The 24,945-nt window shown below is 47.2% G+C and overlaps 1 protein-coding gene across 1 annotated transcript in view; it reads left to right on the plus strand.

The window, feature by feature from the left end:
* The window catches only part of myo10l3 (myosin X, like 3), a 383,661-nt gene that overhangs the window by 263,937 nt on the left and 94,779 nt on the right, over positions 1–24,945 (plus strand). Inside the window, exons 23-28 of the mRNA XM_041201628.1 lie at positions 565–867; positions 1,618–1,657; positions 3,000–3,788; positions 12,219–12,342; positions 13,108–13,351; positions 18,198–18,293. Of these exons, the coding sequence (XP_041057562.1) occupies positions 565–867; positions 1,618–1,657; positions 3,000–3,788; positions 12,219–12,342; positions 13,108–13,351; positions 18,198–18,293 (1,596 nt within the window). The remainder of the gene's footprint in view (positions 1–564; positions 868–1,617; positions 1,658–2,999; positions 3,789–12,218; positions 12,343–13,107; positions 13,352–18,197; positions 18,294–24,945) is intronic.

Below are 24,945 nucleotides of genomic sequence, written 5' to 3' on the forward strand. Positions count from 1 at the left end.
CACACACACTGACTCTCACTGGGGTACAGTTCCACACACAATCTCACACACATGGGGTATCATTCCACAGGCACAATCTCTCTAGGGTAGAGTTGGTGAGTCGGGGTAGCCAGTGGTCAAGTGGTAATGTCACTGGACTAGTCAATCCAGAGACCTAGGCTCATACTCTGGAAGCAAGAATACAAATCCCACCAGAACAACTGGTAGAATTTAAATTCAATTACTTAATCAACCTGGAATCTAAAGCCAGTCTCAGTAATGGTGACCATGAAACTAGCATTGATTGTCATAAAAACCCACCTTGTTCACTAATGCCCTTTAGGGAAGGAAATCTGCTGTCCTTAACTGGTCTGGTCTGCATGTGACTCCGGACACAGAGCACAGTCTCTCAAATGCCCTCTGAAATGGTCGAGCAAGTCACTCAGTCAAAAGGCAATTAAGGATGGGCAACAAATGCTGGCCTTGCCAGCAACGCCCACATCCCATGAAAGAATCAAGTGAAATGAGTGAATAGTTTCACAGTTCCCTCTCAGACTCTTTGTCTCTTTGCTGTTTGGGTTGTAGGACACGCTATAGGAAGGTCCTGGCCAGCTTGCTGATCATTCAGAAGAATTACCGGGCACACTTCTGGAGAAATGTCTTCTTACGTTTGCGCTCAGCAGCGATTGTTTTCCAAAAACACCGCAGAGGTCAGCTCGCTCGCCGCCTGTTCTTGCAGCTGAAAGCTGATAAGAGGATGTTGGAGCAGCAGAGAGAGGAGGAAGAACAGAGAAGGAGAGAGGAGGAGGAAAGGCTGAGGCATGAAGAGGAGGAGAGCAAAAGGAAGACAGAGGAGGACGAGAGACTGCAGAGAGATAATGGAAAGAGGTATGTGGCCTTCCATTTAAGAAATACACCCCCAGCGTCAGACAATCAGTTTCACAACAAGAAGAATAGCTCATATTGAAATAATAACTTTAACTTAACAAAACATCCCAAGGTGCTTCACAGGAAGAGATATTAGTCAGGTGACCCGAAGCTTGGTCAACGAGGTGGGTTTTAAGGAGCATCTTAAAGGAGGAGAGTGAGGTAGAGAGGTGGAGGGGAGGGAATCCCAGAGCTCAGGGCCCAGGCAGCTGAAGGCACAGCCGCCAATGGTGGAGCGATTCTAACTGTGAGTGCACAAGAGGCCAGAATTAGAGGAGTGCAGATATCTTGGAGAGTTGTGGGGCTGGAGGAGATTACAGGGATAGGGAGGGAGGCGAGACCAAGGGGGGGATTGAAAACAAGGATGAGAATTTTAAAATTGAGGTGCTGCTTGACTGGGTGAGTGAGCACAGGGGTGATAGGGAAACAGGACAAGGTGTGAGTTAAGGGCAGCAGAGTTTGGGATGAGCTCAGGTTTATGGAGAGTGACATGTGGGAGAGCTGCCGGGAGTCCATTAGAATAGTCACATTGAGAGGCAGTGAAGGCATGGTGAGGGTTACAGAAGTAGGTCAGCTGAGACAGAGTTCGGTTGGACAATGCTACGGAGTTAGAAATAGGCGGTTTTAGGGATGGCGTGGATATCAGATCGAGAGCTCATCTTGGGAGGATGTTTTCCTTCAATTAATTTGTACTTTTCATTTTCTCTGCAGATGTCAAGAAATTCTACAAACATCCCACCCTTCTGATCAGGTAAAGGACACCTTGCTCCTTGTTCAGGCAGGATCTCTAATCTGTCTCTGTCTGCTTAGTGGGAATTTGAGACTGAATCAGGAACAGTATAAACCTCCCCTCCCCTTCCCCTCCTGCTCCCTCTGTCCCCAAACCTCCCCTGCCCTTCACCCTCCCCTCCCCAGTCCTCACACCTCCCTACCCCTCCTGCTGTCCCCTCCTCTCCTCTCCCCTCCCCTTCCCCAGTCCCCACACCTTCCAGCCCCTTCCCTATCCCAACACCTCCCCTCCTCCTGTCCTCACCTTTCCCTGACCCCTCCCCTCCCCCCTTTCTCTGCCTAGCCCCACCCTTCCCCTCTCCATTCCCCCCTATCACCCCACCTCCCTATAAGACCATAAGAAGTAGGCCATTCGGCCCATTGAGTCTGCTCTGCCATTCAGTGAGATCATGGCTGCCCTGATAATCCTCAACTCCACTTTCCTGCCTTTTCCCCATAACCCTTGATTCCCTTACTGATTAAAAATCTGTCTATCTCAGCCTTGAATATACTTAACAACCCAGCCTCTACTGCCCTTTCCTCCCCCTGTTCCTTCCCCTCCTTTTGCCCAGCCCCTCCTGTTCCTCTCCCCATATTCTCTGGGGGCTGAAGACCAGGGGCAGGATCTTGTGCCTTCTGTTGTGGAAAGTTTGTTGCCAGAGGGGCATTTAATGAGGTGGGAGGGTGGTGAGCGGGGACTGATTAAGTCTCTGGACAGCTTTCCTGCCTCGCTGCCAATTGAGGCCTTGTGGGAAAGGGCTGCTGGTATTCACTCAGCTGCAGCAGGGGGTCCACAAGCAGATTGATGAGCTATTGCCTGCAGCCTCCAGGGTGGTCCCTCATTCAAAGGCACTCATTGCCTGATTGAGGGACCCAGCATCGGGAAGGGCAAGCCTACTGAGAGGCCCCCCTCCTACCTTTGCTGGCAAACCCCCCACCCTGTGATTCCCACCCCTGCATTCCCCCTCCCACCATCATTCCCCTCTGTGATCCTGGGCCTGGCTTGGGCATGGTGCCTGCAGCAGCCACCTCCGCCCCGTGGCAGTGCTATTCAATAGTCCGCTGGCCTCTGATTGGCTGGCAGCTCTCAGTGGGTGGGATTTCTGCCCTTGAGGTCCTTGGTCCATGGAAAAGGCTCTTCATTGGCTGGTCAAGTGCCTGAGTGGAACAAGATGTGAAGGGTCTTCTCGATAAGAGGTGGCTGCTGGCTGAGACCCCATCACCTCCAGAAGATTCAGTCCCAGATCTGTGCACAATGCTCTACATTTTATTGGAAGGTCTTGGGAAATAGTTAATTAAAATTGTGCTGTTTGTCTTTTTTTTAGATGAGCGAAGAGATGGTATTGGTGGAGCCCGTCAGGAAAATCGGGGAGCTGACAGATTTGGCACAAGCAGAGAGCAAACAGATACAGGAGATTGTGCGACTGGAACACGAAATCCAACGGCTGCAGAATGAGAGGGGATTGAGCTCTGTGAGTTCCTGTGCATTATCGCAGAGTGAGATGGAGAGCAAATGCAAGGAGGAGATCAGACGCTTAGAGAAAGAAGCTTCCAGGGTAGTGCAGGAATTCCTGGAGCTGCTGAACTTTGGAGCGCTGGACGAGAGTGGCCAAACTCTCGAACAATCTTTGTCCAGTCGGGACAATATGGCTGCCAGTTCCATTGGGCACTCTCCTGAGCAGATGCTGGATGAGGGATTCCACATTGATCAAGAGATGTCAACAGCTGCTCATGCCAGTTGGACTAATGGACAAGTGAGTCAGAGGCGAAGCAGCAACTGTTTGCAGGAGAGTGAATGTATGAACTTGCCTTTGTCCAATAAACAACCTGAGCATAGTTATAACCTTCAGGACTGGAGCAGCAGCAGCACACCTGGTGTGGAGTGGGAGCGTGAAGAGATTGAGCACATTGGACGTGGATCCTTGGATACGACTGACGACATCGATGAGGAACCAATTTACAGCCTTCCTCCTGACATTGAGTCAGATTATGACCATGATGAGTTTGATGATCCTGTCACAGTTTACGGGGATGCAGGATGTGCCCAGGACGCTTTGAGAATATCCAACTTTACTTCCCGGAATGTGGGCATGAATCGGTGCAGCTCCGATTCGGTGAGATACTCATCATCTCCCATGATTCAGGCTCCATCACGGACAGAACCAGCTGCACATCACGTTCTAGTGGAGAAGCCAGTGTTTGAGGGGAATGAGAATCGGAAACCAGCTGACTCTCTTAGAAAGAACTGCATTTGCTGAGATTGTGCCTGTTCACCTCGCAACCTATCCTAGACCCCCCCCACCCTGTCCTAGACGCTCACCCCATCACAGACCCCCCCACTCCATCATCAAGCCCCCACCCTACCCCAGACCCCGCATCCCATCACAGACCCCACACCCCAACCCAGACCCCACACCCCATCCCAAATGCCCCCGCCCCACTTCAGCTATGAGGATAGATTGGAGAGGTTGGGACTGTTCCCCTTGGAGAGAAGGTGGCTGAGAGGAGATTTGATAGAGATGTTCAAAATCATGAGGGGGCTGGACAGAGCAGATAGGGAGAGGCTGTTTCCACTCATAATAGGATCAAGAACGAAAGGGCACAGATTTAAAGTAATTTGTGAAAGAAGCAAATGTGATGTGAGAAAAAACCTTTTCACACAGCGAGTGGTTTGGGTCTGGAATGCACTGACTGGAAGTGTGGCAAAGGCAGGTTCAATCAAGGCATTCAAGAGGAATTAGATAATTATTTGAATAGAAACAATGTGCAGGGGTACGGGGAAAATGCCGGGCAATGGTACTAGGTCATAGTGCTCATTTGGAGAGCCAGTGCAGACATGATGGGCTGAATGGCCTCCTTGTGTGTCGTTAAGATTCTGTGGCTCTGTGTGACCCCATCCCAGATCCCGCATCCCATCCCAGAGCCCCACCACATCTCACAACCCCATCCCATCCTACAGCCCCCAACCCATTCCAGATGCCCCATCCCAGACCCCCCCACCCAATCCCAGAGCCCCCAACCCATTCCAGACTCTGTTTCCCATCCCAGACCCCACCACCCCATGTTAGAACCTCCACCCAATCCCAGACCCCTCACCCCATCCTGAACCCATATCCATCGCAGATTCCATCCAAGACCCTGCATCCCATCCCTGATCCTGCATCACATCACAGACATCCCAGACCATTTACCCCATCCCAGACCCTGCTTCCCATTCCAGACACCCCCCCCCCACATTCCAGACCCCTCACCCATCCCAGACCCCTCACCCCATTCCAAATCCTGCACCCCCTCCCAGAACCCACATCCATCCCAGATCTCTTACCACATCCCAGACCTTCCAGGCCCCCCACCTCATCCCAAACCCCTAAACCCATCCCAGACTTTCCACCCCATCCCAGACCCTCCCACTCTCTCCCAGACCCCGCATCCCATCCCACACCCCACGTCCCATGCCAGACCCCTTACCACATGCCATAACCCACACCCATACCAGACCCTGCATCTAATCCCACTGCCCCCAGACCGCCCACCCCATCCCAAACCCTAATTTCTGTCACAGAGCACCTAGGTTTGTAGTGAGTGCGAGGGGACATAGTGGAGGTAGAACCAGGAGGAGGGCATTCAGCCCCTGAAGCCTGTTCCACCACTTGTTGCCCATCCTTAATTGCCCTTGAACTGAGTGGCTTGCTCAGCCATTTAGAGGGCATCAACATTGCTGTGGGTCTGGAGAAACATGTAGGCCAGGTAAGGAAGCCAGATTTCCTTCCCTCAAGGACATCAGTGAACCAGGTGGGTTTTTGTGATGATTGTCAATAGTTTCATGGTCTCTCAAACTCCACCAGCCTCTGTGGTGAGATTTGAACTCGTGTCCCCAGAGCCTGGGCCTCTGTGTTCGTCCAGACACATTGGTAGTCTGCCACCGTCTCCCACTTCGTAAGTTTCTGATTGTGCCCAAGCTGTGAAGCAAATATCGGGAAAAAACAAGTTTGGAGGAAAACCAGGAAATTCGAGGTCATATTAACGCAACTCAGTTACATCATGAGCCAAGGTGTCCAATCAGGATTTTCTTCTTTGACTTTCAAATTAAAGAAGTCAAAGATAGTATCAAACTTAAAGAAAAAGCACAGAATTGTGCCAAGATGGCTGGCAGGTCCGAAGGTTGGACAGAATGGGCTGTAACTTCTGAGCTCCCCAGTGTTGGTTTGGGGGGATCCCCAAAGATGCGCTGGGGAATTCCCTTCGGAGGTTCCCAGGTTAGGGTTTACACAGCAATTGCCCAAAAGTGTAAGTTCCACTGGGCAGCTGCCCTGCACCTGGGAACCATCTGAAAATATGGTTTAAATCACAAACCCCGCTATCTGACCACCCCCACCCCCCCCCCCCCCCCCCCCCCCCCCAAACCGCCCCCACCCGCCCTTCCCAGATCTCTGACCTTCCCCAACACAGACATCCACCAGGATTAGGGATAGTTACCCAGAGAAAGTTAGAAGAATTAAAATCTCTTCTAACTTCTGGCTAATGATTTTACAGACCCAGGCTGTCTCCCCACACACCCCGACCCCAAAGGGAACTACCCCCAACCCCTGACTATCTGCCCCCACCGCGAGACTCCCCCAGACACCAGACCCCTCAAGAGGTCTCCCCCCCACCCCCCGACCTCACCTACACCCTACACAGGAACCCCCAACCCACAACCCCACACCCCCCAGGAATCTCCCACTAATCTCCCACCATGGGATTCCACACCATCTGCATAGAAAGACCCCCCCCCCCAACTTAACCGGACCTGACACCCTCCTGCAGACCCAACCTGACACAACCTAAGGCCTGACACCACCCCCCTCCAACCCAATGCCCAGAACCCCCCAAGGCCTTTCATCCCCTACCTGCAGACCTGATCTGCCCCTTCCCCAAGGCCCAAACCCCCACACCCCGAGGCCCGACACCCATCCGACATCCCCCCCGACCTCCAATCCGACCACCTGACCTCCAACCACCCCTCGACCTCTGACTCCCTGGTCTCTGACCCCACCCAAAGCCTGACCCCACACCCCAGAAGCCCAACATCCTCCCTTCCTGAGGACCAACAAGCCATCCCTGAATGCCTGACCCTCCGATCTTTGACCTCCCTTGACCTCTAACTACCCCTCAACCTCCAACCTCTGACACACCCACTCTCTCTGGAACTCCAACCCGCTCCCCTAACCTCCGACCCACCGATCTCCGACTCTGACCCCCCCCAACATCTGACCTCGCCAACCATTGACCCTCCTGACCTCCAATCCCCCCCCCAACATCCAGTTCCCAGTGACCTCAGACTTCCCAACCCCCGAGGTCTGACCCCGCTCTGAGGCCTGACCCTGTCCCCCTCCAATGCTGACACCACCCCCCCCCCACCCACCGAGTCCTGACCTCTGGCACCCCCTGACCAACAATCTCTCCCAGACCTCCGATCACTCCCCTCACCCTCCAATATTCTATCCACTTACCTTAGACAGTTACATTCTCCTTGGCCTGCCAAGGACTTCTAAATTTCAATGCATCTTTAAACTTACCTGGTTTAAGGCAGCTAATGCCGTAAAAAAGAGGCGTGACTTCTTTCCCTTTGACTCTCCTGTACTTCGCTGCTGGTCTTTGGGGCTCTGGGGACGCGCTGCACTGCCTGGATCTCTCCCAGCCTCAGTCAGAAGGTTGGGTGAGATAGGATCGAAAAATCTGATATAAGTAATTGGGTGAGGAGTGGCAATCCAATGCTGATTATTATTCCGAGGAAGTTCAGGCCCATTATAAAAAACAACAAAGAATGACTGAAAGGTTGGTAAGGAGGGAAAGAAATACAGTACGAGAGAAAGCTACACAGTTAGTATGTGTTTCTATAGATATTTTTAAAAGATAAGTTAATAGAGTGAGCTTTGATCCAATAGAAAGTGAGTCTGGGGAATTAATAATGGAAAATAAGGAGATAGCAGATGAATTGAACAGGTATTTTATTTGTTCATGGGATGTGGGTGACACTGGCTAGGCCAGCATTTATTGTTTATTCCAAATTGCCCTTGTTCACAGGGCATTTAAGAAGCAACCACATTGCTGTGGGTTTGGAGTCACTTATAGGCCAGATCAGGTAAGGACATTAATTATAAAACAAAAACAGAATTACCTGGAAAAACTCAGCAGATCTGGCAGCATCAGTGGAGAAGAAAAGAGTTGACGTTTCGAGTCCTCATGACCCTTCAACAGAACTGATTGAATATTAGAAGAGGAGTGAAATATAAACTGGTTTAAGTTGGGGGGGGGGTGGAGAGAAGTGGAGGGCGGGTGGTGGTGCTGTGGTTGTAGGGACAAGCAAGCAGTGATAGGAGCAGATAATCAAAAGATGTCACAGGCAAAGGAACAAAGAAGTGTTGAAGGTGGTGATATTATCTAAACGAATGTGTTAATTAAGAATGGATGGCAGGGCACTCAAGGTACAGCTGTAGTGGGGGTTGTGTGGAAAGACTAGCAGGGTATACAAGATTTAAAAATAATGGAAATAGATGTGAAAAGAAAAAATCTATATAAATTATTGGAAAAAACAAAAGGAAGGGGGAAGAAACGGAAAGGGGGTGGGGATGGAGGAGGGAGTTCAAGATCTAAAGTTGTTGAATTCAATATTCAGTCCAGAAGGCTGTAAAGTGCCTAGTCGGAAGATGAGGTGCCGTTCCTCCAGTTTACGTTGGGTTTCACTGGAACAATGCAGCAAGCCAAGGACAGACATGTGGGCAAGAGAGCAGGTCTCCTCTACGTTGGAGAGACCAAACGTAAACTGGGCGACCGCTTTGCAGAACACCTGCGGTCTGTCCGCAAGAAAGACCCAAACCGCCCTGTCGCTTGCCATTTTAACACTCCACCCGGCTCTCTTGCCCACATGTCTGTCCTTGGCTTGCTGCATTGTTCCAGTGAAGCCCAACGCAAACTGGAGGAATGGCACCTCATCTTCCGACTAGGCACTTTACAGCCTTCCGGACTGAATATTGAGTTCAACAACTTTAGATCTTGAACTCCCTCCTCCATCCCCACCCCCTTTCCGTTTCTTCCCCCTTCCTTTTGTTTTTTCCAATAATTTATATAGATTTTTCTTTTCCTACCTATTTCCATTATTTTTAAATCTTGTATGCCCTGCTAGTCTTTCCACCCCATCCCCACTAGAGCTGTACCTTGAGTGCCCTGCCATCCATTCTTAATTAGCACATTCGTCTAGATAATATCACCAACTTTAACTTTAACACCTATGTGTTCTATTGTACTATTGTCGTTGACATCTTTTGATTATCTGCTCCTATCACTGCTTGCTTGTCCCTACAACCACACCACCCGCTCCCCCCCCCCCCTCCTCCCCTCCCTTAAACCAGTTTATATTTCACCCCTCTTCTAACATTCAATCAGTTCTGTTGAAGGGTCATGAGGACTCGAAACGTCAACTCTTTTCTTCTCCACTGATGCTGCCAGATCTGCTGAGTTTTTCCAGGTAATTCTGTTTTTGTTTTAGATTTCCAGCATCTGCAGTTTTTTGTTTTTATTAAGGACATTAATTAACCTGATGGGTTTTTGCAATTAGCAATGGTTTTATGCTCATCGTCAGACTCATAATTCTAGATTTTTATTGAATTCAAATACTCACCATCTGCCATGGGGGTTGGGGGGGTGGGGGGGGGTGGTTTGGATTTGAACCTAGGTCCCCAATCAATTACCCTGAGTCTCTGGAATACTAGTCCAGTGACAATACCACTACACCACCGCCTCCTAGGTCTCCCTGGTCTTCACTATAGAGGATAAGGTTACATCCCGGAAATAGCTGTAAATCAGGAAATGGAAGGGAGGAATTCAGGAAAATTACAATCACCAGGGAAGTGCTATTGAGCAAATTGTTGGGGCTGCGGGCTGACAAATCCCCAGGTCTGCGTGGACTTCACCCAAAGTTCTTGAAAGAAGTGGTTAGTGAGATAGTTGATGCGCTGGTTTCAATTTCCCAAAATTCCCTCGATTCGGGGAAGATTCCATTGGATTGGAGAACAGCAATGTAGCTCATTTCTTCAAAAAGGGAGACATAGAGCAGGAAACTATAGGCCAGTTGGCCTAACATCTGTCATAGGGAAAATGTTAGAAGCTGTTATTAAAGATGTTATAGCAGGGCACTGAGAAGAATTCAAGGTAATCAGGCAGAGTCAACATGGCTTTGTGAAAGAGAAATCATGTTTAACCAACTTATTAGAGTTCTTAGAAGGAGTCACATGTGCTGTAAATATAGGGGAACCAGTGGATGAATTGGACTTAGATTTTCAGAGCTATTTGATGTGGTGTCACGTCAAAGGTTATTGCAGAAAATAAAAGCTCATGATGCAGTGGGTAAAGTATTGGCATGGATAGAACGTTGGGCAGCTAACAGGAAACAGAGTTGGCATAAATGGGTCATTTTCTGGTTGGCAGGGTGTAACAATTGGTGTGCCATAGGGATCGGTGCTGAGGCCTCAGATCTTTACAATTTATATAAATGATTCGGATGAAGGGACCTAAGAAATGCTTGCTAAATTTACAGATGACACAAAGGTAGGTAGGGAAGTAAGTTGTGAAGAGGTTGTAAGGAGGCTACAAAGGGACATAGATAGATTAAGTGAGTGGGCAAAGATCTGGCAAATGGAGTTTAATGTGGGCAAATGTGAAATTGTCCATTTTGGCAGGAAGAATAAAAATGAAGCACATTATCTAAATGGTGAGAGATTGCAGAGCTCTGAGATTCAGAGGGATCTGGGTATCCTAGTGCATAAATCACAAAAGACCAGTATGCAGGTACAGCAAGTAATTAGGAAACCAATAGAATGTTATCGTTTATTTTGAGGGGAAGTGATTACAAAAGTTCTGATGAAGAGTCATACAGACTGTATTCCTCTCCACAGATGCTGTCAGACCTGCTGAGTTTTTCCAGCTATTTTTGTTTTTGTTTCAGATCTCCAGCATCTGCAGTATTTTGCTTTTATACAAAAGTAGGGAAGTTATGCTTCAGTTGTACAGGGCCCTATTGAGGCCACATCTGGAACACTGTGTACAGTATTGGTCTCCTTATTTAAGGAAAGATGTTCATGCGTTAGAAGCAGTTCAGAGAAGGTTTTCCAGACTAATATCTGGAATGGGCGGGTTGTCTTATGAGGAAAGGTTGGACTGGCTGGGCTTGTATCTGCTGGAGTTTAGAAGAGTAAGAGGTGACTTGATTGAAAAATATAAGATCCTGAGGGGTCTTCACAGGGTGGATGTGGAGAGGATGTTTCCTCTTGTGGAAGAATCTAGAACTAGGGGTCACTGTTTTAAAATAAGGGGTTGCTCATTTAAGACAGAGATGAGGAAATTTTTTTTATCTCAGATTTTGTGAGATTTTGGAAGTCTCTTCCTGAAAAGGTGGTGGAAGCAGAGCCTTTGAATATTTTTAAGGCAGAGCTAGATAGATTCTTGATTAACAAGGGGGTGAAAGGTTATCAGGGGTAGGCAGAAGAATACAATCAGATAAGCCATGATCTTATTTTTTGGCGAAGCAGGCTCGAGGGGCTGAGTGGCCTACTCCTGTTCCTAATTCATATCTTTGTTAATACCAATGTTAAAAGTGCTGGTGAACAGACACCATTGAAGATACAGCATATTGCCAATGATATAGCTGCATTGCTGGATCATGTGCAGAGCACAAATTGATTGTTAATGTTGAACAGAGATAAAACTTCTTACTAAGTGTTGCATTAGAGGGATGGTTATTTGCTTAATATTCAGTACACCTTTACCAAGGTGGGAACTGCTGCATAAAGACAGCTGTTTCTGTACAAAATATATCAAAACCTTCAAACACTTTAAACAGCAATTTTGATATTAATATCAATATAAATGACCCAGATTAAGTGACTAGCTGTCTTAGTCATGGCATTTTATACAGCGCCGATTGCTGTCTGAGCTCTCATCCTCAGAGGCTCAGTGGGTGACTTCATCCTTCCCCACATTGAATTTCACCTGTCACCGTGTTAAAAATATATTTAAAGATATTGGGAAAAGGTGAAGACCCAGAACAGATCCCGGGGAGAAAACACTGGGCACATCCTGTCATTTTTAGCACATTTCCATTTTCCCGACTCTCTGTCAAGATTTCACCTTTACAAATTCATTCTGGCTGTCTCTGATTGGCTCACATTTTTGGCTAAAGTGAGGGAAACAGACCTGGGATTGCACTGTGCTGGGGCGTTATGGGATTGCACTGTGTGGGTACTTATGGGGTCACACTGTGCAGTGGGGCAGTTATGGGATAACACAGTGCAGGGGGGTAATGGGATCGCATTGTCCAGGGTGGTTTTGGGATCACACTGTGTAGGGGCTTATGGGATGGCACTGTGCAGGGGGTTATGAGATTACACTGTGCTGGGTAGTTATGGGATCATACAGTGTGGGGTGTCAGGGGATGGCACAGTGCATGGGGTTTCTGGGATCACACTGTATACCTTGGGAAATCTCACACAATCTCTCTTTCTGGGCAGTTCATGGACAGTGAGGAGGAGCTTGATCTTCGAGTGGACACTGATGAGGAGTTCAACACATGTCGAGCACCCATTGGCAATGGGTTCAGGGCTCCATACTTCCACGGTTACCTCTACATGAAAGGTAGGAGCACAACACAGCGTGAACAAAGGCCTTATTAGACCCAGTCCCACAGGGCAGGACACCAGGAGAAGGGCCTAGTCTCACAGGGAAGGACATCGGGGAAAGGGCCCAGTCCCACAGGGCAGGACACCAGGGGAAGGGCCCAGTCCCACAGGACAGGACACCAGGGGAAGGGTCCAGTCCCACAGGACAGGACACCAGGGGAAGGGTCCAGTCCCACAGGACAGGACACCAGGGGAAGGGCCCAGTCCCACAGGACAGGACACCAGGGGAAGGGCCCAGTCCCACAGGGCAGGACTCCAGGGGAAGGGCCCAGTCCCACAGGGCTGGACACCAGGGGAAGGGCCCAGTCCCACAGGGCAGGACACCAGGAGAAGGGCCTAGTCTCACAGGGAAGGACATCGGGGAAAGGGCCCAGTCCCACAGGGCTGGACTCCAGGGGAAGGGCCAGTCCCACAGGACAGGACACCAGGGGAAGGGCCCAGTCCCACAGGGCTGGACTCCAGGGGAAGGGCCAGTCCCACAGGGCAGGACACCAGGGGAAGGGCCCAGTCCCACAGGGCTGGACTCCAGGGGAAGGGCCAGTCCCACAGGGCAGGACACCAGGGGAAGGGCCAGTCCCACAGGGCAGGACATCGGGGGAAGGGCCCAGTCCCACAATGAACATTCCTCTGACAAGACCCTGATGTAAGAGCCTCCCCTTGACTTTTGCCCTGTGCCCTTTCCAAGTGTCCTTCGCTGATCTGTAACATTTGACCTGTTTAGGAGGACTGATGATCCCATGGAAACGACGCTGGTGTGTGCTGAAGGATGAGAGCTTCATGTGGTTCCGAGCCAAGCAGGAGGCCCTGAAGTCAGGCTGGCTGTACAAGAAGGGAGGGGGGATGTCCACTCTGTCTCGACGCAACTGGAAACGCCGCTGGTTCGTGCTGCGCGAATCCCGGCTCATCTACTTTGAGAACGATAGTGAGGAGAAGCTCAAAGGAACTATCGATATCCGAGGGGCCAGGTGAGGCAGGAGTATCGCAGTCACCTGTCCTGTGGCAATATGAAACTCTCTCATTACCCTCTCTCCATCTTACCCCAACCTTCACCCGCAATCCCTCTCCCCCTCCCCATATCCCGCTCTGCCCGTCTCTCCTCCCTCCCCAGTCCCTCTCCCCTCCCCCATCTCTCCCTTACCGTCTCTCCCTCCCCCTCCCTCTGCTGTAGTCTCCCTTCACCTTTCTCCCTCTCTCCCTCCTTTCTGCTCTTTTCCCCCTTCTCCCTCTCTCACTACCCCTCACTCTTCCTGTCCACCTCCTTGATTCCTTGTGGGTCCTTGTCCAGGTGGGAGGGGTCTATGGATGGGAGGTCAGAGTGAATCTCTTACTGGGTGTCCAGTTTGGGGTGGGTGCAGCTTCAGATCCTGGGGAATGGTCTGAGCTCTCCTTAGTCTGCAAAGATACCTGTTTATTGTCTGATTCTCTGTAGAATCAGCCTACAATGGGCTGCAATTTACGTGCCCCTGCCCAACCTGTTTTCGGCAGGGGGACATGTAAGATAGAGCAGGTGTCCACCCCACCACTTTCCCACTCACCCCCAAACTCAGCCCCCTAATATGGGGGAGTGGGTGGGCACTGAATTCGGCAGCCCGCCCATCATATTCAACAGGATAATCAAGGGCCATTTAGGCTTCTGACCAACCAATTGGCCCTGATAATACGCTGCCCATGACAGACATGTGGGCAGTCGGACAGGAGTGGGCAGCCCGATTTTTAAAATAATCTCTTCACAGGGCGGGAAGGAAGTGGGAGAGGTGGGTTTGTCCTTGGGGGCTGCATTTTGTGGATTGGGTTCACTCCCCCACCTGAGAAGGACACCCCCTATTTTCCTATACGCCGGCAGCCTTGAACCCACCACCCCCGTCCCCCCAACCCTATCCCTGATCTGTCCAAACCCTCCCTCACCCAGACTTAGCTGTCTCTAGGAACCATTGTGCCACCTTCCTCCTCCGCATGCAGTCCTGACAACGCCCACTAATGCGTTCTTGGCAGTGCTGGGCCTGATGGAGCTATTCTCATAGACTCAAAGACGTTTACAGCACTGAAGGAGGCCATTTGGCCCATCGTGTCTGTGCCAGTTAACAAAGATCTGACTACTCTAATTCCATTTTCCAGCGCTTGGCCCATAGCCCTGGAGACTATGGCAATGCAAGTGAATATCTAAATACTTCTTAAATGTTACGAGAGTTTCTGACTCAACCACCCTTTCAGACAGTGAGTTCCAGATTCCCACCACCCTCTGGGTGAAAAAATTCCTCCTCGACTCCCCTCTTAGCTTTCTATCTCTTACCTTATATCTATGCTCCCTGGTAATTGACTCCTCTGCTAATGGAAAAAGCGCCTTCCTATCCACCCTATCTATTCCCCTCATAATCTTACCAACCTCTATCAGGTCCCCTCTCAACCTTCGCTGCTCCAAGGAAAACAACCCCAGCCTATCCAATCTTTCCTCATAGCTCCGACCTTCCAGCCCAGGCAGCATCCTGGTAAATCTCCTCTGCACCCAATCCAGTGCAATCACATCCTTCCTATAATGTGATGACCAGAACTGCACACAGTACTCCAGTTGTGGCTTAACCAGCGTTTTATACAGTTCCAGCATAACCTCCCTGCTCTTGTATTCTATGCCTCAGCTAATAAAGGCAAGTATCCAAATGCCTTCTTAACCATCTTATCTACCTGTCCTGCTACCTTCAGGGATCTGTGGATATGCACACCCAAGCCCCTCTGATCTTCAGTACTTTCCAGGGTCCTACCATTCATAGTGTAATCCCTTGCCTTATTAGTCCTCCCCAAGTGCATTACCTCACGCTTTTCCGGGTTGAATTCCATTTACCACTGCTCTGCCCACCTGACCAGTCCATTGATATCCTCCTGTAGTTTATGGCTATCCTCCTCACTATTTACCACCCTACCAATTTTCATGTCATTCGCGTACTTCTTGATCATATCCCCCACATTTAAGTCCAAATCATTTATATACACCACAAACAGCAAGGGACCCAGCACCGAGCCGAGTGGAACCCCACTGGAAACAGGCTTCCAGTCACAGAAACATCCCTCTACGATACCCTCTGCTTCCTGCCTTTCAGCCAATTTTGGAACCAACGTGCCACCTTGCCTTGGATCCCGTGGTCTCTTACTTTCTTAATTGGTCTGTCATGAGGGACCTTATCAAAAGCCTTGCTAAAATCCATGTAGACCACATCAAATGCATTACCCTCATCAACACTCCTGGTTACCTCCTCAAAAAACTCGATCAAATTTGTTAAACATGACCTTCCCTTAACAAATCCATGCTGACTATCCCTGATTAATCTGTGTCTCTCCAATTGCAGATATATTCTGTCCCTCAGAATTCTTTCTAGTAACTTCCCCACCGAGGTTAGATAGATTGGCCTGTTATTTCCTGGTCTATCCCTTCCTCCTTTTTTTAATAATGGGACAATGTTAGAGGTCCTCCAGTCCTCTGGCACCTCACCTGTGGCCAAAGAGGATTTGAAAATTACTGCCAGGGCCCCTGATATCTCTTTCCTTGCCTCCCTCAACAGCCTGGGATACATCTCATCCGGGCCTGCGGGTTTATCTACTTTTAAGGTCGCTAAACCTGCTACTACTCCTCTCTCCCTATGTTAATTTCCTCTAATATTTCACAGTCCTCCACCCTAATGTCTATACCTGCGCGTCCTTTTCCATTGTGAAGACCAGTGCAAAGTATTCATTGAGGATTGTACCCACTTCTTCCGGGTCCACACAGATTACCTCTGTGGTCCCTAGTTGGCCCTATTCTTTCCCTAGTTATTCCCTTGCGCTTTATATATTTAAAAAACCCATTGGATTTTCCTTTATTCTACCTACCAATGCTTTCTCATGCATTCTCTTAACTTTCCTAATCTCCTTTTTAAGTTCCCCTCTGCACTTTTTATACTCCTCTAGAGACTCTGCTGTATTGAGCCCTTGCTATCTGCCATAAGCTTCTCTTTTTTTCTTAATCCTAATCTTTATGTCCCTTGACATCCAGGATTCTCCAGGCTTGGTCTCCCACTTTGTCTTTATGGGAACATATTTGCCCTATACTCTCGCTATTTCCTCCTTGAATGCCTCCCACTGCTCAGACACAGTTTTATTTGCAAGTAGCTGCTCCCAGTCCACTTGGGCCAAATCGTATCTCATTTTAATAAAATTAGCCTTTCCCCAGTTTAGAACTTTTATTCCCGGCAACCTTATCCTTTTCCATAACTATCCTAAATCTAACTGAGTTATGGTCGCTGTCTCCAAAATGCTCCCCTACTGATTTGCCTTCCACCTGCCCAGGCTCATTTACGAATATTAGGTCCAGAACTGTCCCCTCCCTTGTTGGGCTTTCTACGTACTGGCTAAAAAAGTTCTCCTGGATGCAACTTAAGAATTTTGCTCCCTCTCTACTTTGCACACTAAAACTATCCCAGTTAATTTCCGGGTGGTTAAAATTCTCTGTTACTGCTCTATTATTCTTACACTTCTCTGAAATTTGATTATATATTTGGTCCTCTACCTCTCCCTGACTGTTTGGGGCCTGTAGTACACACCCAACAGCGTGCTTGCCCCTTTTGTGTTTTTTACTTTTACCCAAATGGCTTCATCTAATGATCCTTTCAAAATATCATCCCTCTTCTCTGCTATAATTGATTCCTTGATCATTATTTAAACCCCCCACCCCCTTCTCTTCTATCGCTCTGTCTATCTCGTCTGAATAACCTATAACCAGGATTGGCTAATTGGATTGGCTAATCAAATTGGCCGGCAGCTCCTGAGGGTGGGACTTCCTCCCCAGTGAGGGGCAGAAGTTCCAGTCGGCCCTTGTTTAGGTTATGGCTGCAGGATGTGCCTGTGTGGAGCAGCTTCCGCAAGCCCTCCCCCCACCCCATAATCTTCAGCCCAATGATGCAGCACAGAATAAGGCCATTCAGCCTATTATGTCCCTGCGCCACCTCTTCAAAAGAGCGATGTTTCTTTTTCAACTACTTATCCAATTCCCTTTCAAAAGTTCCTGTTGAATCAGTTTCCACCGCCTTTTCAGGCAGCTCATTTCAGATCACAACAACCCACTGTGGAAAAGAAAATATCTCTCATCTCTCCCTCTGGTTCTTTTATTGATTCTCTTCAATCTGTGACCCTCTGGTTTCCGACCTGCCTGCCACTGGAAACTGTTTCTCCTTATTTACTATTTTATGATTCTGAGCACCTCTGTTAAATCTTCCCTTAACCTTCTCTGCTCTAAGGAGAACAATCCCAGCTTCTCCAGTCTCTCCACATTAACTGAAGTCCCTCATCCCTGCTCTCATCCTGGTAAATCTCCTCCGCACCCTCTCCAAGGCCTTGACGTCCTTCCTAAAGTGTAGGACCCAGAATTGGACACAATCCTCCAGCTGGGGTCTAACCAGTGATTTATAAAAGGGTTTATTATAACTTCCTTACTTTGTGTAATCTATTCCTCTGGTAATAAAGCCAAGGATCCCAAATCCTTTTTTTAACAACCTTCTCAACTTGTCCGAGCACCTTCAATGACTAGTGTGTGTGAACACCCAGCTCTCTCTGTCCCTGTGCCCCCTTTAAAATTGTACCATCTGGTTTATATTGCTTCTCCTCATTTTTCCTTCCATAATGCATCACTTCATACTTCCCTACCATAAACTTCATCTTCAGTGTGCCTGCCCATCTCACCACTCTGTCTGTGTCCTCCTGAACTCTGTTACTATCCTCCTCATTGTTTACTACATTTCCTGCTGACTTTGATGGTTTATTATTGAATTGTTTCACTGTCTTTTGCAGAGAGATTGTGGACAATGGGGAGAAGGAAAATGCTCTGGATGTAGTGACGGGTGAGAGAACCTATCACATCGTCGCTGAGTCTCCTGAGGATGCCAGGTACAGTTCATTCATTCTCAGGATGTGAGTGGCACTGGCTTGGCCAGCATTTATTGCCTTTGAAAAGATGGTGGTGAGCCACCTTCTTGAATTGCTGCAGTCCCAGTGGCATAGAATCAGAGAATGGTTGCAGCACAGAAGGAGGCCATTCAGCCTGTCATGTCTGTGCTGGCTCTCCGAAGGAGCAATTCACCTAATGCCATTCCCGTGCTTTTGCTGTTTGAGTCCCTATGTCTTAGTGTTGATATTTCCTCATAGCTGTTGCATGTTGTAGTATGTGCTTAATGGCATTGTAATGCAAAGGTGCTCAGCAAAGCAAGGGTTAATGTGGGACTGGAGAATAGCATTGCCCATGGTATGATGTATAGAGTCACATGGTAGTAGACTGAGAGAACAATCTAGAAAGAACGCTCTACGAGGAATCTGCATGGAGAAGCAGCACCATGCATGATTATAACCTGGGATCTATAAATAGTTAAAGGTGGCATAGTGGTATTGTCAGTGGACTAGAATTCCAGAGACCCAGGGTAATGCTCGGGTTCAACTCCCACCACAGCAGATGGTGAAATTTGAATTCAATAAAAATCTGGAATTAAACGTTTAATGATGACCACGAAACCATTTCTCATTGTTGTAAAAACCCCAACTGGTTCACGAATGGCCTTTCGGGAAGGAAATCTGCTGCCCTTATCTGGCCTGGCATACATGTGGTTAACTCTTAAATGCCCTCTCAATTAAGGGTGGACAATAAATGCTGGCCTAGCCACATTCCATGAACAAATAAAAAACAAGAGACCTCGCAGCTGGCACCTTATTACAACATGGTTGGCAGCAGTGGTCGCTTCTAAAAGATATCACATCAGTGGTGAGATGAAATGTGGCATTTTAAACATTGAACCCAGAACAGCATCCGAAGATTTGAGAAACTAAAAGCAGCTGAAACCAAACCAGAGATACGGTGCCTAAGAAACAGTTGAAGAAGCTTTGCTGCAGACTTAGGAGTTGAGGAATCCACCAGAGTGAGTGGAGGTCCATTGCAAGACCCTTCCCACCCACCCTGACCTGTGGCATAGAGTAAAAAAGAGAAAAGCCTGCTCAGATCACAAAGACATGTGAGCGCAACAACAAAAATTGCAAGGCCCCTGAGTGACGCAGAGCAAAACAATGGCTCAGATCACAAGTAGGGTGAGCAACACTATGGAAAATTGCAAGACCCTGAGAGACACAGACTCATAGGAGCTGGACAGTTTACAAGATGGTGAGCAAAAATACAAAAAAGAAGCTGTACATTTTACATTTTAGAATAGGTGGCAGTTACAGGGCTCAGCATATCCATCGTGCAGCTGAAAGAGAGCAGCAGAGGGGACTACGGCAACACCACAACATATGGTTGCTTGGCTGAAGTTAAAAAAATGTTTTAAAAAAACCGCAGGAAAAAAAGACTGCAGAGTAAAGAGAGGAGCAGTTTAAAAAAGAGGAAAAAGCCTGCAGAGTTTAAGAAAAAGGGAACCCTTTTCAGTTGGGTCCCTAAGCCTCCTCTACAGAGGAATGACTTGCCTCTGTTTTAGAAGTTCCTGCAGATTTACAACACAGATTGTAAGAACAATCCTTCCAAACATTTTGGAAATGCTGATATCTTAGTTTTAAAACTCTAAACCGGAAGGAAATAGCTTCAAACACTCATTTTAAGATAAGTATAGTCAGGTTTCAATCCCATTGCAGCACAAAAAGCTGCAACACTCTGTACTTGCATTGATACATTTGTTGTAAAGTACAGCACCTGCAAAGTTTTCTTTTAAATAAACCAAAAATCTCCCCAGCAACAAGATTCAAAGAAAAACAGAGGAAAACCAACTGTATGCTAGCAAATACAGCCTGAATGGAAAGAAATGGTTATTGCACTGACAGTCTTCAAGGGGCAATGACATTTAAAGCTGTAATTACAAGAAAAATCAAATGGCCATGGGCAAAAAATTGGACGAGACCCTGGAGAGAAGGCAATTCAAAATAAAACGCCGAGGGCAACAAGAGATCGCAGAGATAGGGCAACTCCCAATAAAATGCCAAGGGCAACCAGAAACCACAGTCTGAGGGCAACAAAAGACCTCAGAGTGAGAGAGGCAATCTTCAAGTTAACCATAAGGTGGTTGCCAAGCATGTCAGTGCAATAAGATGCACGAGCCAAAGAGTTTAGCGCAGAAGAAAGAAAAGGCTGAGAAGCAGCCGAAAGGCTCAGAAATAGTTTCTTGAAAATGCTGACATGGTACACAAACTGCAACAGTAGATGGCAGTGCAGAGTGAGCGGATGACTGAGAATGAAGGGAAGCTATCTGAGGGAACTCAGTAGAAGAAAACTTGCAGAAAATAAATGAAACTGTTCTACAGGAAAATGTTCACATCAGAGTTGAACTGGAAAATTCAAAGCACCAGATTCAAGCTGAGTCAACGAGACGATGCACTGACACCCAGAGTGAGTTGGCACGAGGTCAACAAGAAAATAAACAGTTCACAGAACTGTTGATTGCCCTTCAAGATCAAATGCAAAAAGAATGCTTAACCTTCCAGCAGCATGAAGATATAAAGACTGTCTTAAACGACAGAAGAAACTCGAGACTTTCTGGAATTACAGGAAAACTCAAGATGAAGCAAGCGAGCTTCACGGAGAAAAGGAAAACCTGTTGACAGACCTTCACACGCTACAAGAATCCTTCAGGTCAAAGTTTGTTCCTCTGGAACATTCCAAAGAGAAGCAAAATGAATTTAATGTCACTCAGAACAAGCTGAAGCACCAGTTGACAGAGAAGGCTCAGCAATGTTCCATATTCCAGGAAGAAGCTGAGCACTACAAGAAACAAACTGAAGAGCTGACGAAGCTGTTGAATGGAGAAAAGGAGATATTGAAAGGAAAAGCTGTAGAACATTCCAAACTGTGAGTGGATAATGAAGCCATAAGTAGCACAATTACAGAACTAAAACAAGTTAAGACTCCACTGGAAACAGACCTGGCCAACAGTCAATCCAAAATGAAGGACAAGGACAAAGTTCTGCTGCAGACAGAGAAAGAAAAGACAGAAGTGAGATAGGAAAATATAACTCCGACACTGAAGCGCAAGGAACTAGAAGAAGAAAAATCTGAGCTGAATTAAAAGAATCATAAGCTTGCAAAACAATTTGAAAATAAAACAGCAACAAATGTTTGGCTGAGATTGTGCAACAAGTGGAAATGAAGGTTCCATTTGCGAAACGTATGCATCCAGCAAGAACATGGAAGACTCCATGGAAAAACAAAACTCAAGTCCACTCTAGGAATGAATGGAGTGCACATTCCCCTCGGAAGAAATGGGACATGCACAGTGTCCAAAGAAAAAGCCAACAGATTGTTAATAAAGAGAAACGTAACTTGAAAGAGCACAAAAGGCAAATCAAATGGAGGCAACCAAGTACCAGAAACAGAGTACTGCTACTGTTCCCTCAAGTGTGACAGAGAGAGATGTGGAAGAACTGCCAAGCCTCAAATCTGAATTTGTAAAGTCAGAGGCTTGAGGTGGGGGAGGGAAATTTTCTTTTGAGAGGAAAGGGGGATGTTGTATGTTGTAGTATGTGCCTGGATGCCATTGTAATGTAACAGTGCTCAGCATAGCAAGGGTTAATGTGGGACTGGAAAATAGTCCCACCCACGGTATGCTGCACAGAGCTGCATGGTAATAGGCAGAGAGAGAGCAGTCTAGAGAGAACCGTCTGGAAGCAGCCTGCATGGAGTAGCAGCACCATGCATGACAGTAACCTGGGATCTGTAAATAATTAAAGGTTAACAATAAAGAAGACATCTAAAGAAGCCACGTTATAACACTAGCCTCTACACTGCTAGTCATGTCCCTCAACACACAGCATGTGTTAACATAACGAAACACCCAAAGGTACTTTACAGGAGCGCTTCAAACAAAATCTGACACCGAATCACATGAGGAGACATTAGGTCAGGAGGACCAAAAGTTTGGTCAAAGAGGAAGGCTTAAAGAGTGTCAATTATGAGAGTTGGTGTCCAGGCCCCCTAATTGTAACTACACAGTCGCATAGAGTACACAAGACGAGATAATGGGAGTTTGTTAGAAATGTACAGCAATTATCATGGGGATTTTAATCTACATATAGACTGGAAAAATCCAGTGGGCAAAGGTAGCATAGATGAATAGCTCATAGAATGTTTTCTGGATAGTTTCTTAGAACAGCATGTTCTGGAGCCAACCAGAGAGCATACGAATTAGGAGCAGGAGTAGGGCACTGGGCCCCTCGAGCCTGCTCCACCATTCAATAAGGTCATGGCTGATCTGAATGCAACCTCAACCCCGCATTCCCGCCTACCCTTGGTAACCTTTCACCCCCTTGTTAATCAAGAATCTACCTAGCTCTGCCTTAAAAATATTCAAAGACTCTGCTTCCACCGCCTTTTAAGGAAGAGAATTCCATTGACTCACAACCCCCTGAGAGAAAAGATTTCTCCTCATCTCCGTCTTAAATGAACGACCCCTTAAGTTTAAACAGTGACCTCTAGTTCTAGAATCTCCCACTAGAGGAAACATCCTCTCTACATCCACCCTGTCAAGACCCCTCAGGATCTTAAAGGCTTCAGTTAAGTCACTCTTACTCTTCTAAACTCCAGCTGATACAAGCCTAACCTGTCCAGCTTTTCCCCATAAGACAACCCGCCCATTCCAGGTATTAGTCTGGTAAACCTTCTCTGAATTGCTTGTAACACATTTACGTCTTTCTTTAAATAAGGAGACCAGTACTGTACATAATACTCCAGATGTGGTCTCACCAATGCCTTGTACAACTGAAGCATAACCTCCCTACTTTTGTATTCAATTCCCCTCACAATAAACTATAACATTCTATTAGCTTTCCTAATTACCTGCTGCACCTGCAAACTAACCTTTTGTGATTCATGCACCAGGACACCCAGATCCCTCTGAATCTAAGAGCTTTACAATCTCTCATCATTTAGATAATATGCTTCATTTTATTCTTCCTGCCAAAATGGACAGCTTCACGTTTGCCCACATTATATTCCATTTGCCAGACTTTTGCCCACTCACATAACCTCTTTATGTCACTTTGTAGCCTCCTTACATCCTCTTTACAATTTACTTTCCCACCTATTATTGTGTCATCAGCGAATTTAGCAATAATTTTTTCAGTCCCTTCATCCAAGTAATTTATATAAATTGTGAAAAGTTGAGGCCCCAGCACTGATTCCTGTGGTACACCATCCTGTCAACCAGAAAATGACCCTTATAGAACCATAGAACCATAGAAAAGTTACAGCACAGAAGGACCATTCGGCCCATCTTGTCCATGCCAGCCCGAGGACACCCAGTTGCCCTTTCTAATCCCACCTTCCTGCACCTGCCCATAGCCCTGCAGCTTACAGCACTTTAGGTGAAGATCCAGGTACTTTTTAAAAGAGTTTAGAGTTTCTGCCTCTACCACCAACTTGGGCAGTGAATTCCAGACACCCAGTACTCTCTGTGTAAAAAAGTTCTTCCTCATGTCCCCCCTACCCCTTCTGCCACTTATCTTGAATCTATGTCCCCTGGTTCTAGAATTCTCCACCAAGGGAAGCAATTTTATCCTGACCACTCTTATCTATTCCCCTCATATTTTTGTACACCTCAATCAAGTCACCTCTCAGTCTTTTTTGTTCTAAGGAAAATAACCCCAAACTATCCAATCTTTCCTCGTAGCTACACTTTTCTAACCCTGGCAACATTCTTGTAAACCTCCTCTGCACTCTCTCCAGAGCTATTACATCCTTCTTGTAATGTGGTGACCAGAACTGCACTCAGCACTCCAGTTGTGGCCTCACCAGTGTTTTATATAATTCCAACATTATATCCTTACTTTTATATTCTGTACCTCTGCCAATGAAGGAGAGCATTCCATATGCCTTCTTTACAACCTTGTCTACTTGAACTGCTGCCTTCAGGAACCTGTGTACTTGTATGCCAAGATCTCTCACTTCATCTACCCCTCTTAGTATATTCCCATTTATTGAGTATTCCTTGTAACTGTCTGACCTCCCTAAATGTATGACCTCACACTTCTCTATGCTAAAATCCATCTGCCACTTTACCGCCCACTGCACCAACCCATCTATATCATTTTGGAGATTATGACTATCCTCTATCCTATCCACTACTCGGCCAATCTTTGTGTCATCTGCAAATTTCCCAATTGTGCCCCCCCATGTCCAAATCATTAATTTATAACACAAACAGCAAGGGTCCCAACACCGAGTCCTGTGGGACACCACTTGAGACAACTTTCCATTCACAAGAGCATCCATCGACCATTACCCTTTGTTTCCTGTTACAAGGCCAACCTTTTATCCAGTTTGCCACATTGCCCTGAATCCCATAGGCTTTTACTTTCCTGACCAATCTGCCATGTGGGACCTTGTCAAATGCCTTGCTAAAATCCATGTACATAACATCCACTGCGCTACCTTCCTCAACCCTTCTTGTCACTTCCTCAAAGAATTCAATCAAATTTGTAAGGCAAGACCTTCCTTTCCACGCTGACCATCCCTGACTAGTCCATGCCTTTCCACATGACAGTTAATCCTATCTCTCAGGATTGATTCTACTAATTT

This window comes from Carcharodon carcharias, chromosome 12 (assembly GCF_017639515.1).
Source record: "Carcharodon carcharias isolate sCarCar2 chromosome 12, sCarCar2.pri, whole genome shotgun sequence".
Taxonomy (NCBI): domain Eukaryota; kingdom Metazoa; phylum Chordata; class Chondrichthyes; order Lamniformes; family Lamnidae; genus Carcharodon; species Carcharodon carcharias.